This window comes from Calypte anna, chromosome 11, assembly GCF_003957555.1.
Source record: "Calypte anna isolate BGI_N300 chromosome 11, bCalAnn1_v1.p, whole genome shotgun sequence".
NCBI lineage: Eukaryota > Metazoa > Chordata > Aves > Apodiformes > Trochilidae > Calypte > Calypte anna.
The window spans coordinates 1,550,312-1,570,077 of record NC_044257.1 but is presented as its reverse complement, the minus strand read 5'-3'; the positions used below and the strand labels follow the sequence as shown (position 1 = coordinate 1,570,077).

The 19,766-nt window shown below is 58.6% G+C and overlaps 1 protein-coding gene across 2 annotated transcripts; it reads right to left on the bottom strand.

The window, feature by feature from the left end:
- Nucleotides 1-1,741: 1,741 nt before the first annotated feature.
- Nucleotides 1,742-17,421, bottom strand: SLC9A5 (solute carrier family 9 member A5). 2 transcript variants are annotated; one of them, XM_030457914.1, is made up of 16 exons: nucleotides 17,247-17,421; nucleotides 11,850-12,152; nucleotides 10,807-10,970; nucleotides 10,447-10,525; nucleotides 10,034-10,211; nucleotides 9,695-9,915; nucleotides 9,320-9,522; nucleotides 8,686-8,775; nucleotides 8,509-8,579; nucleotides 7,203-7,332; nucleotides 6,963-7,051; nucleotides 6,096-6,222; nucleotides 5,803-5,973; nucleotides 5,196-5,265; nucleotides 4,875-5,006; nucleotides 1,742-4,588 (listed from the first exon to the last, which is right to left on the bottom strand). In XM_030457914.1, the coding sequence occupies exons 1-16, from the start codon at nucleotides 17,377-17,379 to the stop codon at nucleotides 4,122-4,124; spliced, it is 2,628 nt and encodes an 875-aa protein (XP_030313774.1). In that variant the 5' UTR covers nucleotides 17,380-17,421; the 3' UTR covers nucleotides 1,742-4,121. The 2 variants fall into 2 exon arrangements, with proteins under 2 accessions (XP_030313774.1, XP_030313773.1); XM_030457913.1 differs by having other exon boundaries at nucleotides 10,807-10,973; nucleotides 17,247-17,386.
- Between the last annotated feature and the right edge of the window lie 2,345 nt (nucleotides 17,422-19,766).

Sequence of the window (19,766 nt, the reverse complement as noted above, 5' to 3'; positions counted from 1 at the left end):
CTGGATGGGCATCATGGAGACACCATGCAAGGGTGTCAGAAGCACTCCAGAAATAGAGCAGAATAAAAAAGCAACGAGGTTGCCTGTGAGTCAACAACACCCTCGCTGCAACAGAGCGTGTGAAGCTGGCAGATTCAGGGAAATTATTTCTTGGTAGCTGTGAGACCTAGCTGGGTGCTAGCACAAGTCTGGAGCTCCCTAGAACAAAGAACCAGCTTTAGGAAGATAAGATAAAAAGGGGAGCTACCTACAGGGGGGCAGCAGAGAGAAATCAGAGCCCAAGTCTTCTCAGAGACCTGGAAGGACAAGAGGCAAAGGGGATGAGCTGCACCACAGGAAATTCCTGCCAGGTATGAAGAGAAAATCATTTGCACGAGAGTGATGCAGCCATGGTGTGGCCCTGGGACAGGGAAGTGGTGCCATCTCCATCCTTGGGGACTTTCCAAACCCAACTAGATGAGGTTCTGAGCTACCAGCTCTAGCTTTGCCAGCAGCCCTGGCCAGACCCAGCTTTGGATCAGAGACCTCCCAAGCCCCTTCCAGCCTAAAGTTTATTTACCTGTTGCTCCAACATGGACTGAGCAATGGCAGGGCTGTGATTTTGAGATGCAATGCTGCTGCCTGGCTGACTTGGGAGGCAGCCAACAGCAGTCCACACCACCCCCAGCTCATCAGATCCATCCAGCTGATGACCCTGTTACTAGAGCTGCCTCACAGCCTCTGCTGACTTCACAGGTTCTGGTACCATGGAGAAACTGGAGGAGCTGAGCATCAGAGACAGCAAATCACCGTGGAAAAAAAGGGCAACCCTAATGGCAGGCTCTGAGGAGAAGCCTGCCTGCAAAGTGTCAGCTCTGCAGCAGTCAGACAGCTCCAGGATGGGGTTGCTTACACTGGGGGGTTGTGTCGTCTGGGTCTGACAAGCAGCTGCTTTGCTTATGCTTTAGTCTCTCCTGGAGAAGCAGAGATCTGGGCACAAAGCGTTGGTGGTTTGGCCCAGTTGTTGTGTTTTTCCACTGAAAGAGATGGCTCTGCCCTGTGCAGGCACGAGGCTGCCTGCTGCCTCTCCTTGTAAAGTGAAATACAGAGTGAGGAACAAGAATAAATGCTGACAAAACCCCAGCCCCCCTGGTCACAGCATGGCCAGGGGTCAAGAGCTCCAAGGTGCTGGCTGGTGGCATGGAGAAGCCTGCACAGACATCCCTGCCAGGCTCAGATATCCCTGTGAGACAGCAGCAACCAGCCCAGCACTTCCCAAAGCCCAGACATCTGCTCTTCCTCCTCTGAGGACCTGGACACTGCAGACCCATCACTTCCAGGAAAACAACCTGGCCTGCAGAGCCTGGTGCAGTGCCAAGGAGATGGTGTCTGCAGGGAACACACTGCCACACAGAGCAGGATCCTATGATCCAAAACTCCCTGAAACACACCCGTTTGAACCAAGATTTTGGCCAAGAGAGAGGCAAGACCCAGGTCCCCAGCACTCTGCTGCCACAGCACCTCCACCAGCCCCTGGCTGCCTCACCACAGCTGTGGGCGAGCTGCTCTTTGGAAAAAACTTCACATTTTCCACAAACGTGATCAAAACCAGGAAATCCTGTTAGGCACGTGGAGTCTGAGAGGCACAGGGATGTGGTGCCTGCCAGGCAAAACCAAGCCAGGAGGAGCTGCAGGCTCCAGGGATGCACAGAGGTTCCCGGGCAGTGGAGACACCAGATGGCAACTCCTGCTCCAACTCTCATTTATTGAACATTACAAAATACTCTGCATATATTTTCACATGGAAACAATCTTCTTGCAAATAAAAAAAAAAGTCTCGAGTCATCTGTGGTGCCCATGGCTACAGAAAACACTGACTGACCCAGCTAGGGATTCATTATGGCCCAGTATCAGCAATCAAAACTAGAATAAGGCATACCAGAAATGCAGAATTATATAAAAACCTTTTAAAAATCTCATGCTCATCTGGTGGGGCAGGTGCAGAGAACCACTTCTGCTGGTACCAGGGGGGTACTGCCAGCTTGCTTGCCTCACATTGGACTTATCCAGTCCCCTTGACTGTCTCAGCACGCCCAGGTAGCTGGAACAGGCAGTGATTTCCCTGCTTTGGGGCACTAACAGCCCATGTCCCCATTCCTTCCCAAGAGGAGCATCCCCAACCCTCCTACATTGCTGGTGCCCAGCTGCTGTGCTGAGCTTTGGAGTGCAGAGTGGTTCTTGGGGAGCCCTTGAGGTCCCACCAGGAATAATTCACTGGGTGGGCCACGGGAATGGGGATCCCACCCCCCCCTCAGGAGGGAGCAGGGCAGGGCTGGGAGGCAGGTGGTGGGGATGGATCTTAGAAGATGAACTCAGCTTTCACCCATCACCCTGCTCCTGTTGTACATTCATACCTGCTGCTCACTCCGCTCTTTGCACCACGACCAGGAGCCCTCCCAGCTGACGAGCTCCAGGCAACTGGAAGGACTGGGACAGGGGCGAGATGAATGCAGGGCATCCAGCTGAGGGTGCTGGGATCCAAGCAGGAGTTCTGTGAACCCAACAGGGTTCTCCAGCCCTGCCGGGATCCAGCTGGGGGTCCCAGGATCCAAGTGGGGGTCTGGGATCCAAGCGGGGGTCTGGGATCCAGACAGGGGTCCTGGGATCCAGCTGGGAGTTCTCCAGCCCCACCAGGATCCAATCGGGGGTCCTGGGATTCAACTGGGGGTCCTGGGATCCAGACAGGGGTCTAAGGATCCAACTGGGAGTCCTGGGATCCAGATGGGGGTTCTCCATCCCCATCAGGATCCAGCCAGGGGTCCCAGGATCCAGACAGGGGTCCTGGGAATGCTGAGGATGCTGTGCAGGGCAGCTGCCTCCAGGCAAAGCCAGAAAGCTGAATGCTGCAGCTCCTGGGAATCCATCCAGAGAGGAGGCGTGGGCTGGCACAGCAGGTTGGCTGCTGGAGGAGTCCCTGTGCGTACAGATTGACTTGGACTTGTCTGGCTCCTGGAGCCGGGACAAACCCCAGGAGCACTGCTCCCAGTCCTGAGAAGGTCAAGGCTTTGCATCCGAGGGACCTCTGCAACACGGAGAACATGGAGCTGCTGTGGCAAGCAGCCCACCTCATGCCTCCAGGCTGAGCTCCATGCTTGCCATGAAGGACCAGAACTCCAGCTGTGATGGAGCCAAGGGCTCAGGCACTGGGTGTGCACAGGCTCTGCTGCACTGCCCACCACTCCCAGCCCCCTCCTCACAGCCAGGATGGAGAGAGCAGCTCGTGCTCCTACACTTGGGACCATCAGCCCAAGTGTAGCCCAAGGGTGGCACAGCCACAATGGGATCAAATCCAGCTGGGAGACCAGCCCTGGGAGGAATCCCAGATTGCTTAGGGCTGGAAGAGATCTTAAAACTCAAACTCATCTCGTTCCCAACCCCTGCCATGGGCAGGGACACCTCTTGCTAGGCCAGGTTGCCCCATGCAACCTGGCCCTGAACACTTCCAGGGATGGGAGCTTCTTCTCCAGACAACCTGGGCCAGAGTCTCAGTACCCTCACAATAAAGAGCTTCCTTCTGTCTGACCTCTTCCAGTTTAAAGCCATTCCCCTTCGTCCTGTCATTCCATGTCCTTGAAAGACATCCCTTCCCAGCTTTCCTGTAGCTCCTCCAGGTATTGGAAGGTGCTCTAAGGTCTCCCTGGAGCCTCCTCTTCTCCAGGCTGAACAACCCCAACTCTCTCAGCCTGGCTCCATAACAGAGGTGCTCCAGCCCTCAGATCATCTCCATGGCTTCCTCTGGACTCATTCCAAGAGCTTCATGTCCTTCAACACAACTCTGGCCCTCCAGCACAGAGAAGATGTGTAGGGACCAGAGAAGAAGGAAGAGGTTTCGGGTCTGTGCCTCCCTGGGTGGCTGGAGGCTGGTCCCTGCTCTTGCAGCACAAAGCCTAATTATTGACCAGTTTTGCATCAGTAGGTGCATGGGCAAAGCCCACCTTGGACTGCAGCTCTGGGAGGAGTCTCCTCCAGATTCTCCTGCCCTTCCTGGAGTTTATGGAGACACAGAGAAGCTTTACAATGCGAGAGAGCAGCGCGGTCACAGGGGCTCACAGCCCGTGGGCATCCCCACCCAGCAGCCATCCTCAGAGGTGGCTTGCTCTGTTGAACACCAGCCACCTGGGCTCCGTGGGGGGCACCATCCTGCCCTGCTCCTCTGAAGCCATCAAAGGCTGCAGCTCCTGCTGCTCAGCCCCCTCGGGGCTGCTGTCACTCTGCGAGCGGCCGCTCTTGGAGAGGTGGCTGGGGAACTGGAAACAGGAGCTCTGCTCCAGCATCACCTGGCTGGCAGACTGGGGCTGCTCCTCCAGCACAGGGCTGGCAAATCTCCTGTGCTGAGGTCCACTCTCCAGGCCCGGGGGGGAAGCGATGCTCTCCAGGGAGGAGATGCTTTGGTTCCATGCCTTCTGCATATCCACTGGCACGATTTTGGTGGTCTCCGAGGAGATGTAAACAGCCAGATCAGCCTGGTCTCCTTTCCAGGGCAACTCCTTCTCTGCCAAGGTGGGCGAGGGTGGGATGATGCAGGGGCTGGGGCAGACATCCAGGCTGCCTGGGGATGCAGAAGGGACAGTGAGAGGGATCTTGCACGTCTCTTGCTCTATCCCTGGGCCCTGCAGACCTTGCAGAACCAACCCCTGCTGCATGGCCAAAGATGCAGGAGCCACAAGGAAGCCCAGGGATGCCCTGCTGTGCCTCCACAGCCACAAAGCACAGAGATTCTCCCATCCGTGCTCTGCTGACTTTGGTTTTGCCCAGTCCAAGGCCACTTTTCTCCTCAGCCAACTGAGGAAGCACAAGCTGCCCAAGAGCCCTGGCAGGGGTGCATCAGTGCCTACCTTGAGTTGTCTTTCCCTGCAGGACCTCACTGGTGGCTCGAGCGATGAACACAATCCCTTCATCATCCTCTCTTTCTGTCTCTGAGCTATCGCTCTCCTCCTCCTCTGAGCTGACCATCACCAGAACAGGAGCTGCAAATCACATGGAGTTGGTTTGGAGGATGGGGCACCCTGTGGGGCAAGGACTGCACCCACAGGATTTGGTGCTAGTGCCACCCTGGGTGCTGTTGTGCCACCGAGCTGGCAGTGAGCAGGCAGAGCAAGCTGCTCCATCCCACCCCACCACGTCCCCTTGCCAGGTCCTGCAAACCTCAGCATTACCTGCCTCCTGCCAGGGGATGTTCCTGTGTGTCTTCCCATTGGGTGCATCACTTGTCAAAGAGGTGTTCTTCTGTAAAGGAGGAAGGACCAGCTGGGACCTGCCCTGTGCAGAGCCTTGACCCCCACCCAGGTGAACCTGCAAGCCAGGGTAACTCCAGGGACAGAGATTCCCACCCCAGCTGGGTGGCACAGCCAGCACTGAGCACTTCCTGAGCCTCAGCTACGGCATCTTTACAACAACCAGCTCAGCCCCAGGAGTTTTAAAAAGCCTCCAAAGGAGAGAAGACACCCAAGGCCCAGTTTAAGGTGCAGTGGCATGCTGCTGAGCCTGGATCTGATCAGCGTTCGGGCTCCTTCATGCTGGGTGCTCCTGAGAAACAAACGTGGGGCTTTGCTCAGGAACAACCACTCCATGGCAACACTGGCATGGTTGGGACATCTGGACACGTGAGCCCCACGTGTGCAGGCAGGTGTGAGATAAGATAAGTAGCTCTGGAGCTGCTGATGCCCTGCAGCATCTCAGTTCCCAAAGGACTCCACTGCCTGCAGCCTGGGGGAAGCCAAACTTCCGAGTCAGGGAAGGAGCAGGCGTTTGAGGAGCACTTGCCTTTTTCCTGCCCTTTTCCTTCATCCTGGCCTTGCTCTTGGAGGACCAGACATTGTGCTTTGTGGACTTGAAGGTCTCCAGCCTCCTCTTCATGTTCTGACAGAAGATTTCTTTATCTTGGCGCTCTTGTTTATCTGGAGAGATGAAGTGACGGCTGTAGCTGGCCTTGTACTGGCCGAGGGAGAGGCAAAGAGACACGAGGATCAGCAGCTGTCCCCAGGGGGGTGTCCTCCATCCCTGCTCCTCTCCTGGGAGCCGGGGCGAGCTGCAGGCCACGGCCAGGGAGTGCTCACCCTCCGTCGGGGTTTGTAGAGGCTGCCCCGCAGGACGTGGTGCATGGCTGCGTCCTCCTTGTCCCGGCGGCTCCGCACCGTGTCGATCACCTGCAGGTCCAGGCAGGCACCGCTCCCGCTCTCCCTCCTGGGGGGCAGAGGGAGATGGGGTGCAAGGGGTTGGTCGACAGTGGCTGAAGACGGTGAGCCAGCATCTGCCCAGGTGGCCAAAAAGGCCAAGGGCATCCTGGCTTGTGTCAGCACTGGTGTGGCCAGCAGGAGCAGGGCAGGGATTGTCCCCCTGTCCCCTGTGCACCCGGGAAGTTATGGGAGCTTCACAAGAAGGACACTGGGGGGCTGGAATGTGTCCAGAGAAGCTGGGAAAGAGTCTGGAGCAGAAGTCTGAACAAGAGCAGCTGAGGGAGCTGGGGATGTGAACACCTGGAGAAAAAGGAGGCTGAGGAGAGAGCTTCTGGCTCTCTACAACTCCCTGGAAGGAGGTTGAGGCAAGGGGAGCTTGGTCTCTCCTCCCAGGTAACAAGCAACAAGACAAGAGGAATTGGCCTTAAGTTGCATCAGGAGATGTATTAGAAGAAACTTCTTCACTGAAAGGCTGCCCAGGGAGGTGGCTGAATCACCACCCCTGGAGGTGTTCCCAAGCCATGTGGATGTGATGCTGAGGGCCATGGTTTAACACTGCACTCAGCAGCGTTGGGTTAATGATTGGCAGAGCTGCGTTGGACTTGATGACTGTAAAACTCTTTTCCAACCAGACCACCCTGTGATTCTGAGATGCTGGGCTCCTTGCCTGCACCCTGCTAGCCCTCAAACAACCCACCCAGGGATCCAGAGAGCTCTGCCAGGGGCTCAGAAGGATGCTGTACTCACAGGAGGTTTGTGACCGACGACTCGGACACGGAGGTGCGGCTGGGCATGGAGGGCAGTGCCAGCTTGGCAGCCGAGAGCACGTGGCCACCCTGGGGGGTGGGAGGGTCAGGCTGGCATCCAGGCAGTGGGGGCCCCAGCCAGGCTGGGGGGGTCCCCACTGCATACCCAGAGGGCTCCTGGAGTGGCCACCCCAGAGTGATCCCACCAGCCAGCCCCCACGGTGTGGTCACTCAGCCCTACCTGGTCAACAAAGCTGATAGCATCCCTGATGTTCAGCTTGTAGTAGACATCCCAGATCTCATCCCGCAGCCTGTAGGCTGATTTCCTCATCAGGAGCTGACTCAGGTACTTCTTGTCAAACTGCTCCCACCTGCCAAAAGGGGAAGATGTGGGTGGTTTAACTCCCATGAGACACTATGGCCAGGGACCCCCTGCCCATCCAGTGTGTCCAAAGCAGGCTGGGCACACAGGACCTGTGCCCAGGGAGGGAAGGAAAAGGCAGGACATGCTGAGCCTTCACCCCTTCCCAAGGGGAATCAGTGAATGTGAGGGGTTGGAAGGGGCCTCTGGAGCTCATCCAGTCCAACCCCCTGTCCCAGCAGGGTCACCCAGGGCAGGACACACAGAACACATCCAGGGGGGTTGGAAAGGCTCCAGAGAAGGAGACTCCACAACCTCTCTGGGCAGCCTGGGCCAGGGCTCCCTCACCCTCACACTCCACAAGTTTCTCCCCATGTTGAGGTGGAACTTCCTATGTTCAAGCTGCAACCCATTATTCCTTGGCCCATTACTGAGCACCACGGAAGAGATTGGCCCCTTCCTCTTGACACCCCGCCTTAAGATATTTATAGACATTGATAGGATCCCCTCTCATCCTTCTTTTCCCAAGGCTGAACGGCCCCAGGGCTCTCAGTCTTTCTTCCCAGCAGGGATGCTCGAGTCCCTTCATCATCCTCACAGCTCTCCCTTGGACTCTCTCCAGTAGATCCCTGTCTCTCTTGGACTGGGGAGCCCAAACTGGATCCAGTATTCCAGGTGTGGTCTCCCCAGGGCAAAGGAACCTTCCTAGACCTGCTGGAAGCCAGAGACCAGTGGGTCTGTGGGAGGAGATGGGAGTGGGAGCAGCCCCGCCGGAGCGCTTCCCCTCCAGGAAACAACAAGGCTTTTCCCATCCTTTTCCTGTTGCTGTGCTGCAGATAAACACTGCCTGGGCTTCAGGGGGGCTCTTCCCTCCTCAGCACCCAGAGCAGCTCCATGGGGAGGCACAGGGACACTGCTGCTACCATGGCCACCCCATCATCCCCAGCAAGTCCAGCACGGGGAAGCAACGCCAGGTCCTGCAGCATCCCCAGCTGCACCTTCCTGACCTCTTTGGGATGCTTCTGGGAGCTTGGTCTGCTGCAGCAGAGCAGACAGACAGTCCCCTTCCAGCTGGACTGATGAACAGACATCCAGACTCCAGCAGGGACCCTGCCACGTCCCCAGGGCTGGTGGGTTTCCCTCATCCACCCGATGGCCAGCAGAGGATCCTGGCTGAGCCACTCACTTGTCCCGCCAGTAATGGTAGCCATGGTGCCCCACGATGTCCTCCACTGCTGCCAGAATGTGGTCAAAGGCCTTAAGTGAGGAGGAGAAGGTCAGAGGGGTGGTGAGACCCTGGGTGCCCTGGGGGTGCCGAGGCCACTGCATGGCCCTCCCCCATCCCCTGGACCCCAGCACCCACGTGCTCGTGCAGCTCCTCGTTCAGCGTGGGCTTGTGGTGGTCACTGCGCTTCACCTTCAGCCAGGTCACCAGGGGTTTGATGGTGAGGCCCTGGAATGGCAGGAGAAGGCAAGGGAAAGACTGGGAGGGGGAGAGGGTGCGTGGCTGGGGCACGGGAACAGAGCTGGCATGAAGTGACCGGGGACAGCAGCTGATCTGGCTGTGCGTGTCCATCCCAACCCCACCCAGCTCCTGGGGGATGCTCCTGTGTCCCAGCAGGCAGCAACCATGTCCTGCCCACTATTCTCCCAGACCCCAGGCTTGCATCCATCCACCGTGCTCCCCTTCCCAGTGCTCAAGCATTCCAGAGCCATGGACCGGGAGCAGCTTTTAAGGGCAACAGCCTCGTTGGGCACACAGTGTTGCTGTTCTTAGAGCAAGACCCAAACCAAGAGGGAAACAACATGAGCCATGGCCCTGTCACTGTGACAGCTGCTACAGAGGTCCTGCACACCAGCCTGGGGAAGGATGAGGTGCCAGAAGGCACCAAAGGTGACTTGGAAAGGTGCACTTGCCCCACGAACACGTTGTGGCCCACCAGGTGAGCTCTGGGCAAGAGGGCAGCACTGGAGGGGGACAGGGTGCCCATCCTCACCTGCACAATGACAGTGAAGAACACCACCACGATGGTGGTGGCCACAAAGTAGTCCTTGGCTTTCACCTTTGCCCTGTCCAGCAGGATGACCAGGGCGAAGGCCACAGCTCCACGGAGGCCACCATAGGACATGACCACCTGGTCAATCCTGTCCAGGGGGATGAGGCGGAAGCGGTTGAGCACGCAGGTCTGGAGGACAACGCCTAGGGAAGAAGGAGAAGGACAGCCTGGGATGCCAGCAGAGCCTTGCCTGCTCCTGGAGATGGGGTAAAGCTCAGGCTGTTCCCACGCCTCAGCTTTTCTTGGGGAACAAGAAGTTTTTTGGCCTGAAAACTGCTGGGTGCTACCAGCCAGAAGCACAGAGGGGCAGCTGACCTACAGCTCTGAAAAGCAGGATAAAGAACAGGGTGCCCATCACCAGCGCTGTGTCCCACGCCCACTTGGAGGTGTCCACAGCCGAGATGCCCAGGAACATAAAGATGATGGTCTCTGAGCTGCTGGCCAGTGTCTTCATGGTGTACTTGACCGTGGTGCGGGACTTCTGGGAGATGTTGGCTTCCACGTACTTCTTGCAGCAGATCCCGCAGAAGGTGACTCTGCAGAGGGGCAGAAGGAGCCATCACCCTGCAAGCAGGCTGAGGAGCAGCTCTGCTCACACCACCTCCTGCTGCTCAGCCCGATTTCCTGGGCCACCCCCAGGGGGGGGTCACTCACGCCAGGATGGAGGAGAGCGAGACCATTTCAGCCGCCAGGTACGCGACGTAGGCCAGGAGGAAGACGAAGAGCGGCTCGATGATGCGCACACGCTTGGTGAACCGTGTGATCAGGGCCAGCAGGAAGGCAAAGAGCAGCCCCACGGCCGTGCCCCCCAAGCTCACCAGGAAGAAGGAGGCTGGCGAGGAGGAGAAGAGGCATTTGCACCACGAGCAAGCCAACCCAGCTCCTCCGCCCCACGGCCGCGCTCGCCAAGCCCCACCTTCCCACCACAGCATCCCACAGCTGGATTGGGACCACTGGGATGCAGATGAAAGAGCTGTGGTGCTCGGTGCCTGCCCCACAGCACAGCAGCACCCATGCTTGCCCACCCTGGAGGAAGAGCCGGAGGGTCTGGTGGGGCACATACTCACCTACCCCCTTCAAGTAGTCCGTGGCATGGATGTTTGCAGGGCCCAGCTCCACGAAAGAGTTGAAGACCTTGTACAGGACCTGCAGGCAGGGCAAACCCCTTGGGTAAGGCAGGGTATTGCCCTTCCTTGAGAGGGGCAGCACCTGCAGGCAGGATGGACCCCAGAGAAGAGGGTCCAAATCTGCCAGGTGATACGGCTTCTCTGGGCAAGCAAAGACCCCCTCCAAGGCCAGGAGAAACCCATGGTGTGGGTCTGCCACTGGCTAAGGGATGTCACCTGTATCCTCTGCCCATCCTGGGGGACAGCAGAACACTGGCCCATGTTAGGCTCCACTTTTGGGTCCCCTAAGCTCCAACTCACCACTGTGACAGCATCATTCAGGAGGGACTCTCCAAACACGATGATGAAGAGGGTCTCATTTACATGGACCTCCTCGAAGACAGCCAGCACTGCCACAGGGTCCACAGCTGAGATGAGGCTGCCGAAGAGCAGGAAATCCATCAGCCCAGCTTCAACACCTGGATCTGCTCGGACAGAAGGACCAAGCTCAGGTTTGCCCCAGAGCATCTGCCCCAGAGCTTCTCTTGCCAGGCTGCTCATCCCAACACCAACAGCATCCCATCTTGGGGTGCAGTGGGCTGAGCCCAGCTGTGCTCCCAGACCTCTGGGGTCCCCCAGGTGACACAGGGCTCAGCACATCCTCACTGCAGCACGAGGGGCATTGAAATGCCTGAATCCAGGCTTGGATGTCCCCTTGGGCATCCAAGTGCATCACTGCCTCTTCAGCAGGTACAAACCCCACAGCAGGTCCAGGCACCAAGCCCAGTGGCTCCAGCCAAGGACAGGGAACCTGGCAGTCAGCCAGGAAAGCTACCCAAGGTCAGTGACAAAAATAGCAAAGACGAGTCAGCCCAGTGCCAAGCAGGGCCCATTTGTCCTGCACGCTTGACAGTGCTGCCAGAGCACCATTCCCGGGATGCAGGACTTCTCCTTCCTGGGAATCCACAGCAGGGATGGGCAGTGGAACTTGGCCTTCCAATACCTGAAGGGGGCTTACAGGAAAGCTGGGGAGGGACATTTTACAAGGGTGTGTAACAACAGGATGAGGGGTGATGGCTTTAAACTGGAAGAAGGGAGGCTTACGTTGGACATTAGGAAGAAATTCTTTAGTGTGAGGGTGGTGAGACACTGGCCCAGGTTGCCCAGAGAAGAAGATCTGGATGCAGTGCTCAGGGACAGGTTGGAAGGGGCTTGGAGCAACCTGGGCTGGTGGGAGGTGGGAATGTGATCAGCTTAAAGGTCCTTTCCAACGCAAACCAGTCTGGGATTCAACGATTCTATGACCTTGGGTGTGCTTTGCACCCTCCAACCCATCCCTGGGGAATGCATCCCTGTGCACCCACCCATGAGCCCGGCCCGGTGCAGCCCCCAGAGGGCAAATCCGGTGGTGAAGGAATTCCAGAGGGTTCCCACCACCGCGTAGGTGAGGATGGCACCGATGTTGTCGAAGAAGAGGCGGCTGGGCATGAAGTAGCCCGAGTCGAGGACAATGGGGGGCAGAAGGAAGAGGAAGAACATGTTGGGCTCCAGCTGGTACTCGGCTTTCTTCGCCACAGCCAACACGATGCCCCCCAGGCCCAGCCCCAGCAGGATCAGCAGGCAGCTCTCTGGGACGATGGATGTCACCTTCCTGGACAGGTGGAAAACTAGAAGGAAGAATGAGAGCATCAGCCAAGGCAGCATGCCAGATCCACGGGCTCCACAGAAGAGTTGGCTGAGACAGGAGGGACCCTGGAGTTAATAAGGAAGCACCTAAGGCTGCTTCCTGGCCATGTGTGCAGAGAAGACCTTTCAGCCAGCTCCCAGGTCAGGAAGTCAGTCAGGTACCCAACTCTTTGGGACCTCCCCAGCCTCTCTCCAATAAGCCAAGCAGCTGGGTATTTTGCTTTTCTTGGGCTTTGGCATCCACACTCAGAGGGAAGAGCAGCGAGTGTGCACAGTCACAGTGTCACCAGCAATACTGAGTGCTGCTGGAAGGCACCTTGGTTCACCAGGATGCTTTACCCTACTCAGAGACAAGGATGCTCAGGCCCGGTGAAGAGGTGACCTTGTTTGCAGCTGTCTGAGCGAGCAGACAGAGCAGGATGCAAACCACTGCGAGACAGGCAAGCCCAGAACACGACCTCCTTCAGCCCCCACCAACCTGCCTGTGTGCAAAAAGCAGGCACACGGGAGCTGCAGATTCCGAGATGCATTGAATCATCTGTTTATTCCACACGAGGTCTGGACCAAATTTTAAACTGCCTTGGAACAGGATGTTCTGTTTAAAGCAAGTGGAGTTATGCCCTGGTCTTCATCCATCAGCAACGTGGCAACGAGCCTGCAGCTCGGGCACAAGGCAGTGGGATGTCACACCCACTCCTCCAGGCAGCCTTGTCCCCAAGGCCAGGGTGTCCTGCCACATCCCAAATTGCTCCAGCTTCTAGGTGGGCCACCCCCCCATCCCTGTGGATTTCTCCTCCCTAGCACAGGGTGCTGTATTTTCACTGCCCACAGAGGTGCTCAGGGAGGGCCCCAGCACTTCTGTGCCCTCAGTGATCTGCCATCACGTGTGACATCCAGCCCAGCTCTGTAGCATGACTTGGGCATCAGATGGAGAAACCTTCTCCGAGAGAAGAAGGTTTCTCCACTTGTCCTTGAGCACCCACCAGGTACAAGGGGCATCAGAGCAGCCTCTGAGTCGTCACTTGGCTGCAAGCCCAACCCTGCTGCCAACCCAAAACTCATCCCCTAAGGCCCTTCAGCTGGACTAAAGGTGCAGCAAAGCTTTGCTGTAGTCATATGCAGACCCTAGGCTTCCTCCCTCCTTGGGAATCCCCATGGACAGACCACAAGGTCTGAGAAGCCCAAGGTCTCCAGTGGACTAGGCTGGAGAGCAGCCCAGGAACAGGCAGTGCTTCATCAGTAGGTTTTCATGTCTCCATACCCTTGTCATTCTCCTCTGAACCTTTCTCAGTCCTGCTCTGTCCTTTCTGGGACAGGTCCCATTGTCCCTGAGATGGGAACGTCTTGGGAACTGAGGCTGTGGCCTCCTGATGTTCTTTCTTTCTCCTTCCCCAACACCTCCCAGTTGGCATGCTTCCCTTCTGAATTAGAAACAGCTGAATGTCAAAGATCTGGTACCTAAGCAGAGACACTGAACGTGCAGGTGAAGAGCTGCTCTTTCTCTCTCTGTGAGGAAGTGACCTTCTTCCAGTGACCTGTGCCACTCCCTGGCACAGCAAACCTTGTCTGTGCCACCCTGGTGAGCCCCAGCACTGCTCCCCTGCTCTGGTGCCACAGCCAGCAAGGGCAGAGCTGCCAGCACTGGGATGGCTCAGTCTGCAGCTCCAGCACCAACCACCTCGAGGGGAAAGAGCTGCAGAGCATCCAGGGCCAAGGCTCTGCCACAGCTCTGCAGCTCTGAGCTCTGCACAGAGCCACAGAGCCTGGGACATCCCGGGTGCATGGAGAGGAGTGTGGCAAGCAGGGCAAGGGAGGTCCTGCCCTGCTGCTCTGCCCTGGTGAGGCCCCATCTAGAATACTACGAGCAATTCTAGGCTGCCCAGTTCATGAAGGACAAGGAAATACTGGAGAGAATCCAGTGCAGAGCCACTAAGATGATGAGGGGATGGGACCACCTAAAGGCTGAGGGAGCTGGGGGTGTTCAGCCCAGAGAGGGAAAGACTGAGGGGGGTCTCATCAACGCCTAAAGGGCAGGTGTCAGGAGGATGGGACCAGACTCTTCCCAGTGATGTTCAGTGACAGGACAAGGGGCAATGGTCACAAACTGGAACACAGAAGGGTTCATCTTAAACATAAAGAAAAACTTCTTTACTGTGAGGCAAGAGGCACAGGCTGCCAAGAGAGGTGGTGGAGTCTCCATCTCTGGAGACCTTCAACACCCATCTGGATGTTTTCCTGTGGGACCTGCTTTAGGTGATCCTGCTCTAGAGGAGGGGTTGGACTGGATGTTCTTCAGAGCTGTTTCCAGCCCCAACCATCCTGTGACCCTCTGACCCCCGTTGCTCACAGCCACCTCCGCTCCCTGCCAGGGGCTGCAATTCAGCCACGGAGGAAGCTTCAACCCAGACACTGCAGCCCTCTGAGCAAACCCCCAGCCCCGGGAAGGGCTGGCTGAGCTCCAGCCCATCCAAATTCCTGCTGAATGACCGCAGAAGCCTCAGCAGAGCCTCGCTCACCCCACGCAAGCCCAGCGAAGGCAGCGCCGGTGGGCGAGCGGCACTCGCTGAAGTGCCTGTGGCAGGCTGCAGAACTGCTTCCCACCCACGGGAACAAAGCTCTGAAGTTTTCAAGAAGGGAACGAGGCGTCCAGCCCCTTTCTATAAGCTCGGGAGCGTTGCCAAGATCCCTGCTCCAGCAACCCATCTGTGCTCCCCGTGCTGTGGAGATATGCCCGGGGCTGGCTCAAGAGACACGAGAGCTTGCGGAGATGCTACGGGGAGGTGGGGGCATGGGTCCTGCCTGCCATCCATTCTTCTTTCCCCTGAGTCAAAAATCTGGGCTAAGAAGGGAGCAGTGGCAATGGGAAAGCCCCTGCTTGTCCAAATCCCCCTGACTGAGGGGAGATGCTGCCACCCTCCAGAGCAAATGACTGCACACAAGCTCCTCTGCATCCCAGGGAGCAGCCGGGAGGGGGGGGAGGAGGAAAACAGGGGAAATGAGGCACAAGTTGTCATTTCACACGTGCTGGAAAGCATCAAGAATTTCAGCATTCAAGGTTTCCACAGCAACGGTAACTTAGCCACACATGTGAGTTAACTTCAGAGCCATAACCAACACCCGGGAATTCAGAATCCAGGATTTGCCACTGGGAAGACTCAAGGCCAAAACCTGCTCTGCTCCCCCAGTGCTTGGGACATGGCAGAACCCCTGAGTCAAGACACGAGCAGCCAGGGACAGAAGGGATGGTGCAACCCATGGGGGTTTTCTGCTGTGCTGCTGCTGCTGGGAAACCCCTGCTCGTGGGGGTGAGGAGCAGGTTTGGGGCAATGCTCCTGCTGCTCCTTCCTTCCCCTCATCCTGTCCAAGCTCTGGCCAAGCACAGAAAAGGCAGCAGAGCCCAGATGATGCCTGGCTGTGCAGGAAGGCAACACCCAGCCCAGTCTTCCCCCGCCCCGGGTGTTTACTGGCTCAGGGCCCCCAGGCTGGTGACGGCCCTGGAGAACAGAGCCCTCAGTGTCACTTCCCCATCACCCAGGCACGGGGCCACTTCCCCTCCTGCAGTCCCAGGGCTGTGAGCTGGCAGCCCAGCACCAACACCAGAGTGGCTCTTCTGCAGCCCCCTCTGCTCCCTGGCATCCTCCACCTCCTCTGTGGGCTCCCTGGGGACTGACTACACGTGTGGCCAGCTCGTGTGCCACCTCAGGGGTCACCCCTGCCAGGGGGCTGCCTGCTGCCTTGCCTATGTGGTGTCACTCCTTGCTCCTGGCTGTACCCATCAGACCCACTGAGCCAGGCAACTTGGAGCTACCCACTGTGAGGGTTGTGGCTCCCCAGTGGAAAGGGACAGGGCCATCAGTTTGTCTCAGGCTTGGAAGAGTGTGGTGGGGCTGAGGGCTTGGGAATGACCCCAGCTCAGGCCCCCTTGGCATCTGCTGGGTGCACAGAGGAGTGAACCAATGGAAACCCATAAAGGGGAGGCATTCGAGGGAAGAAAATAAGAGCCAGGGGAAGGAAGGAAGGAAGGGAGGGAGGAATCATCTCTCTGATCTTCTGCAGGTGGGACGTGCTCAGCAGCTGGAGGTGGCACTGCTGCAGATAGCAGATTGTATTTTTAAGCTCACGAGGTTTGTTAATTCGTTCCTCGCGATGCTTTAGGGCTCCCTGGAGAGAAGGCCAAGGCAGGAGAGGAGTGGGAGGTCCGTGCAGTGGGATCCAGGACTCCTGGGACTGGCAGAGGCCACTCGGTAGTCACAGCTGTAGCTGTCCCCTGGGTACAGTCCCCTGGTCCCCAGCTGCTCAGAGGCTCCCCTGCCTAATTCTGAACCTTCATTTCTTGAGCCAGCTCCAAACTAAGAGGGTACCTGAGCTCCCACCACAGGGGCTTTGCCTACAGCAGAGCCCCCCAAGAGGAAAACAGCCTCAAGGTCACGCTCTCCTCCCCAGCACAGCAGGGAGGGACACGACAGGGGACCAGCCCCTTGGGACCCTGCTCAGCACCCTGATGTCAGCAATGAAAAAGGGGCACAGCAGCTCCCACACAGCCTCCCCCGAGCCCCGTGCAGGAGAGCACAAGGGGCCACGTGGAGCTGGAGTTGCCCACGGAGTGGACCACAGGCACAACCCGTGCTGGGGACATGACTTGCCCCACGCCAGCACCACCGAGCCCCTCCTGGGCCTTAGGGGGTGTCAAATGGCTCCCAGCCCTCCCAGTGACATGTGCAGTGCCAGCTTCTGGAGCATGGGACATCCTTTTGGGCATCTCTGCCCCGTTCCTCTTCTCCTCTCCGCACCCACTCGTCCCTCCCGCGCAGGGAAAATGGGTCCCTGCGTTGTCCCGAGGGCTGTACCTTTGTCACCGCTCCTCACCGCAGGGAAGGGGACGAAGGGTCGCGGCCACCGCAGCCCAGCCGAAGACGGTGACCGGCCAGGCTCTGGCCATCTGTCCCTATGACCCGTGTCCTGTGTCCAGCGCGTCCCCGTGGATGCCGCATCCCACCCTGCCTGCCCCGGGGGTGGGCACAGCTTCTACCGAAGCGCCCGAAGCGGAGGAGGAGGACGGGGGGGGTGACACTCACCGATCTTGGCCAGGCTGGCCACCAGGATCCAGGCGGCCACTAGGCAGGGCCCCTGCACCTCCCGCCACTGCCACCGCAGCAGCTCGGCCCCCTCCGGGGCGGCGGGGCCGGGAGAAGCCGCCGGGGACTGCATGGCCCCGCACCGCTCCCCGCAGCTCCGCTCCGCCGGCCCCCGCCGCGTCACGCGCACGTGGGGCTGCGCCGGCCCGGCCCCCCCAGCCCCGCGGTACCGACTCCACCCGCAGCGCCCCGCCCCCGGTACTGACCCGGCCCAACCCCCCGGTACTGACCCTGCCCACCCCCCCGGTACTGAACCTTCCCACCCTCCCGGAACTGACCCGGCCCACCCACCCGGTATGACCCGGCCCACCCTCCTGGTACCGCCCGGCGTCCCCTGCTACTCTCTCGGCATCCCCGCAGTACTGCCCTGGTCCCCACGGTACTGACCCGGCCCTCCCCCCGGGCACTGCTTTGGGGCCTCCGGCACTGTTCCGCACCCCGCCCTCCCTCTTCCCTTCCCCCTCGGTGCTGCCCCGACTCCCCGGTACTGCCCCAGCTCCCCCCCCCCCGGTACTGCTTTGGAGCCTCCGGCACTGTTCCGCACCCCTCTGCCCCCGTTCGTCCTTGGTGCTGCCCCGCTCCCCCCCGGTATTGTCGCGGGGCCCCGGTACTGTTCAGCTCCACCCCCCGGTACTGCCCCAGATTTTGCCGGTGCTGCCCCCGGGTCTCCCATACTGTCCAGAAGCTCCCAGTACTTCCCTGCCCTCCCCTGCCCCCCCCCCATCTGACTGCTTCACCCCCCCCCCCTCCCAGTGCTTCCCTGGGGCTGCCGGTACCGACCTGGGACCGCTACACCCGCCCCGAGGCTCCCGGTACTGCACTGCTCACCCCACACATCCCCCTCACCTGCACCCTCCTGCTGTGCCCTGCCCCACAGCAGTCCCTGCCCCGGTGCCCCCTGCCATTCCCCTGCCACCGACCCTGTGCCCTCCATCCCCCTGGTCCCTCCTGCCCTCCTCTGGTGCCCCTGCTCTGCCTGGGTCCCCTCACCCTGACTCTGTCCTCCTGCACCCACCAGATTCCCATCTCCCCACCCCACACAACCTCCCTCCCAGCCCTGCCCCTTCTTCTGCCTGCTGAGAGCCCTCATCCCTTCCCCAGCCCCTCTCAGCCTCATCCCTTCCCCAACCCCTCCAAGACACCCCTAAAAGCTCCCATTCGGCCACCAACCCTGGGCCACCAACCCTCCTGCTCCAGGAGGTGCCCTGTCTCCCACATCCCATCCCAGTAGCTCCCAGATCCAGAGCCCCATGTCCTAGGCAGGCAGTGAGGGATGCCCAGGGGATGTAACCTGGCAGGGGACAAGAAGGGATGCTGGCAGAGCATGTAATGAAGAGCCAGCTCTGAGTTGTGTCCTGGTGTTCCCAGAGCCAGGACTTAAGGACACCCTGGCAGAGCCCTCTGGCTGGCATTGGGTATGGCACAGACAGACTTGGATGTGGAGTGCCAGGCAGAGCATGGTTTTTTCTGATGTTTAAATGGAATTTCCTACATTCCAGCTGGTGCCTGTTGCCCTTCATCCTGTCACTGGGAACTACTGAGAGGATTCCAGCTCCATGTGCCCTGCACCCACCCTTGAGACATCTGTAGACATTAACAAGGTCTCCCCTCAGCCTTCTCTTCTCTTCTCTTCTCTTCTCTTCTCTTCTCTTCTCTTCTCTTCTCTTCTCTTCTCTTCTCTTCTCTTCTCTTCTCTTCTCTTCTCTTCTCTTCTCTTCTCTTCTCTTCTCTTCTCTTCTCTTCTCTTCTCTTCTCTTCTCTTCTCTTCTCTTCTCTTCTCTTCTCTTCTCTTCTCTTCTCTTCTCTTCTTCTCTCTCCTCTCCTCTCCTCTCCTCTCCTCTCCTCTCCTCTCCTCTCCTCTCTCCTCTTCTCCTCTCCTCTCCTCTCCTCTCCTCTCCTCTCCTCTCCTCTCCTCTCCTCTCCTCTCCTCTCCTCTCCTCTCCTCTCCTCTCCTCTCCTCTCCTCTCCTCTCCTCTCTCCTCCAGCCTGAAGTCCCAGCTCTCTCAGCCTTTCCTCAGCAGGGAGATGCTCCAATCCCCCAACCATCTTGGTTGCCCGCCTCTGGACTCTCTCCAGTAGTTCCCTGTCTCTCTTGAACTGGGGAGCCCAGCACTGGATGCAGTGTTCCAGCTGTGGCCTCCCCAGGGGAAGAGGGGGACAATGACCTCCCTGCACCTCCTGTCCACTCTTCCTTATGCTGAATTCCAGGATTCCCTTGGCCTTCCTGGCAGCAAGGGCACACTGCTGGCTCATGGATGATTTCCTGTCTATCAGGACCCCCAGATCCTTCTGCTCAGAACTTCTTTCCAGGGAGTCCGCCTCTACCCTATATTGGTGCTTGGGATTCTTTCTCTCCAGGGTTTTTTTCCCTCTTTAATATCAACACTGACCTTGGAGCTGCCGGGGTGGCTCCAGGCTGCCCGGGAGAGGGCGGCTCATCCCACGCCTGCTTCCCCTCTG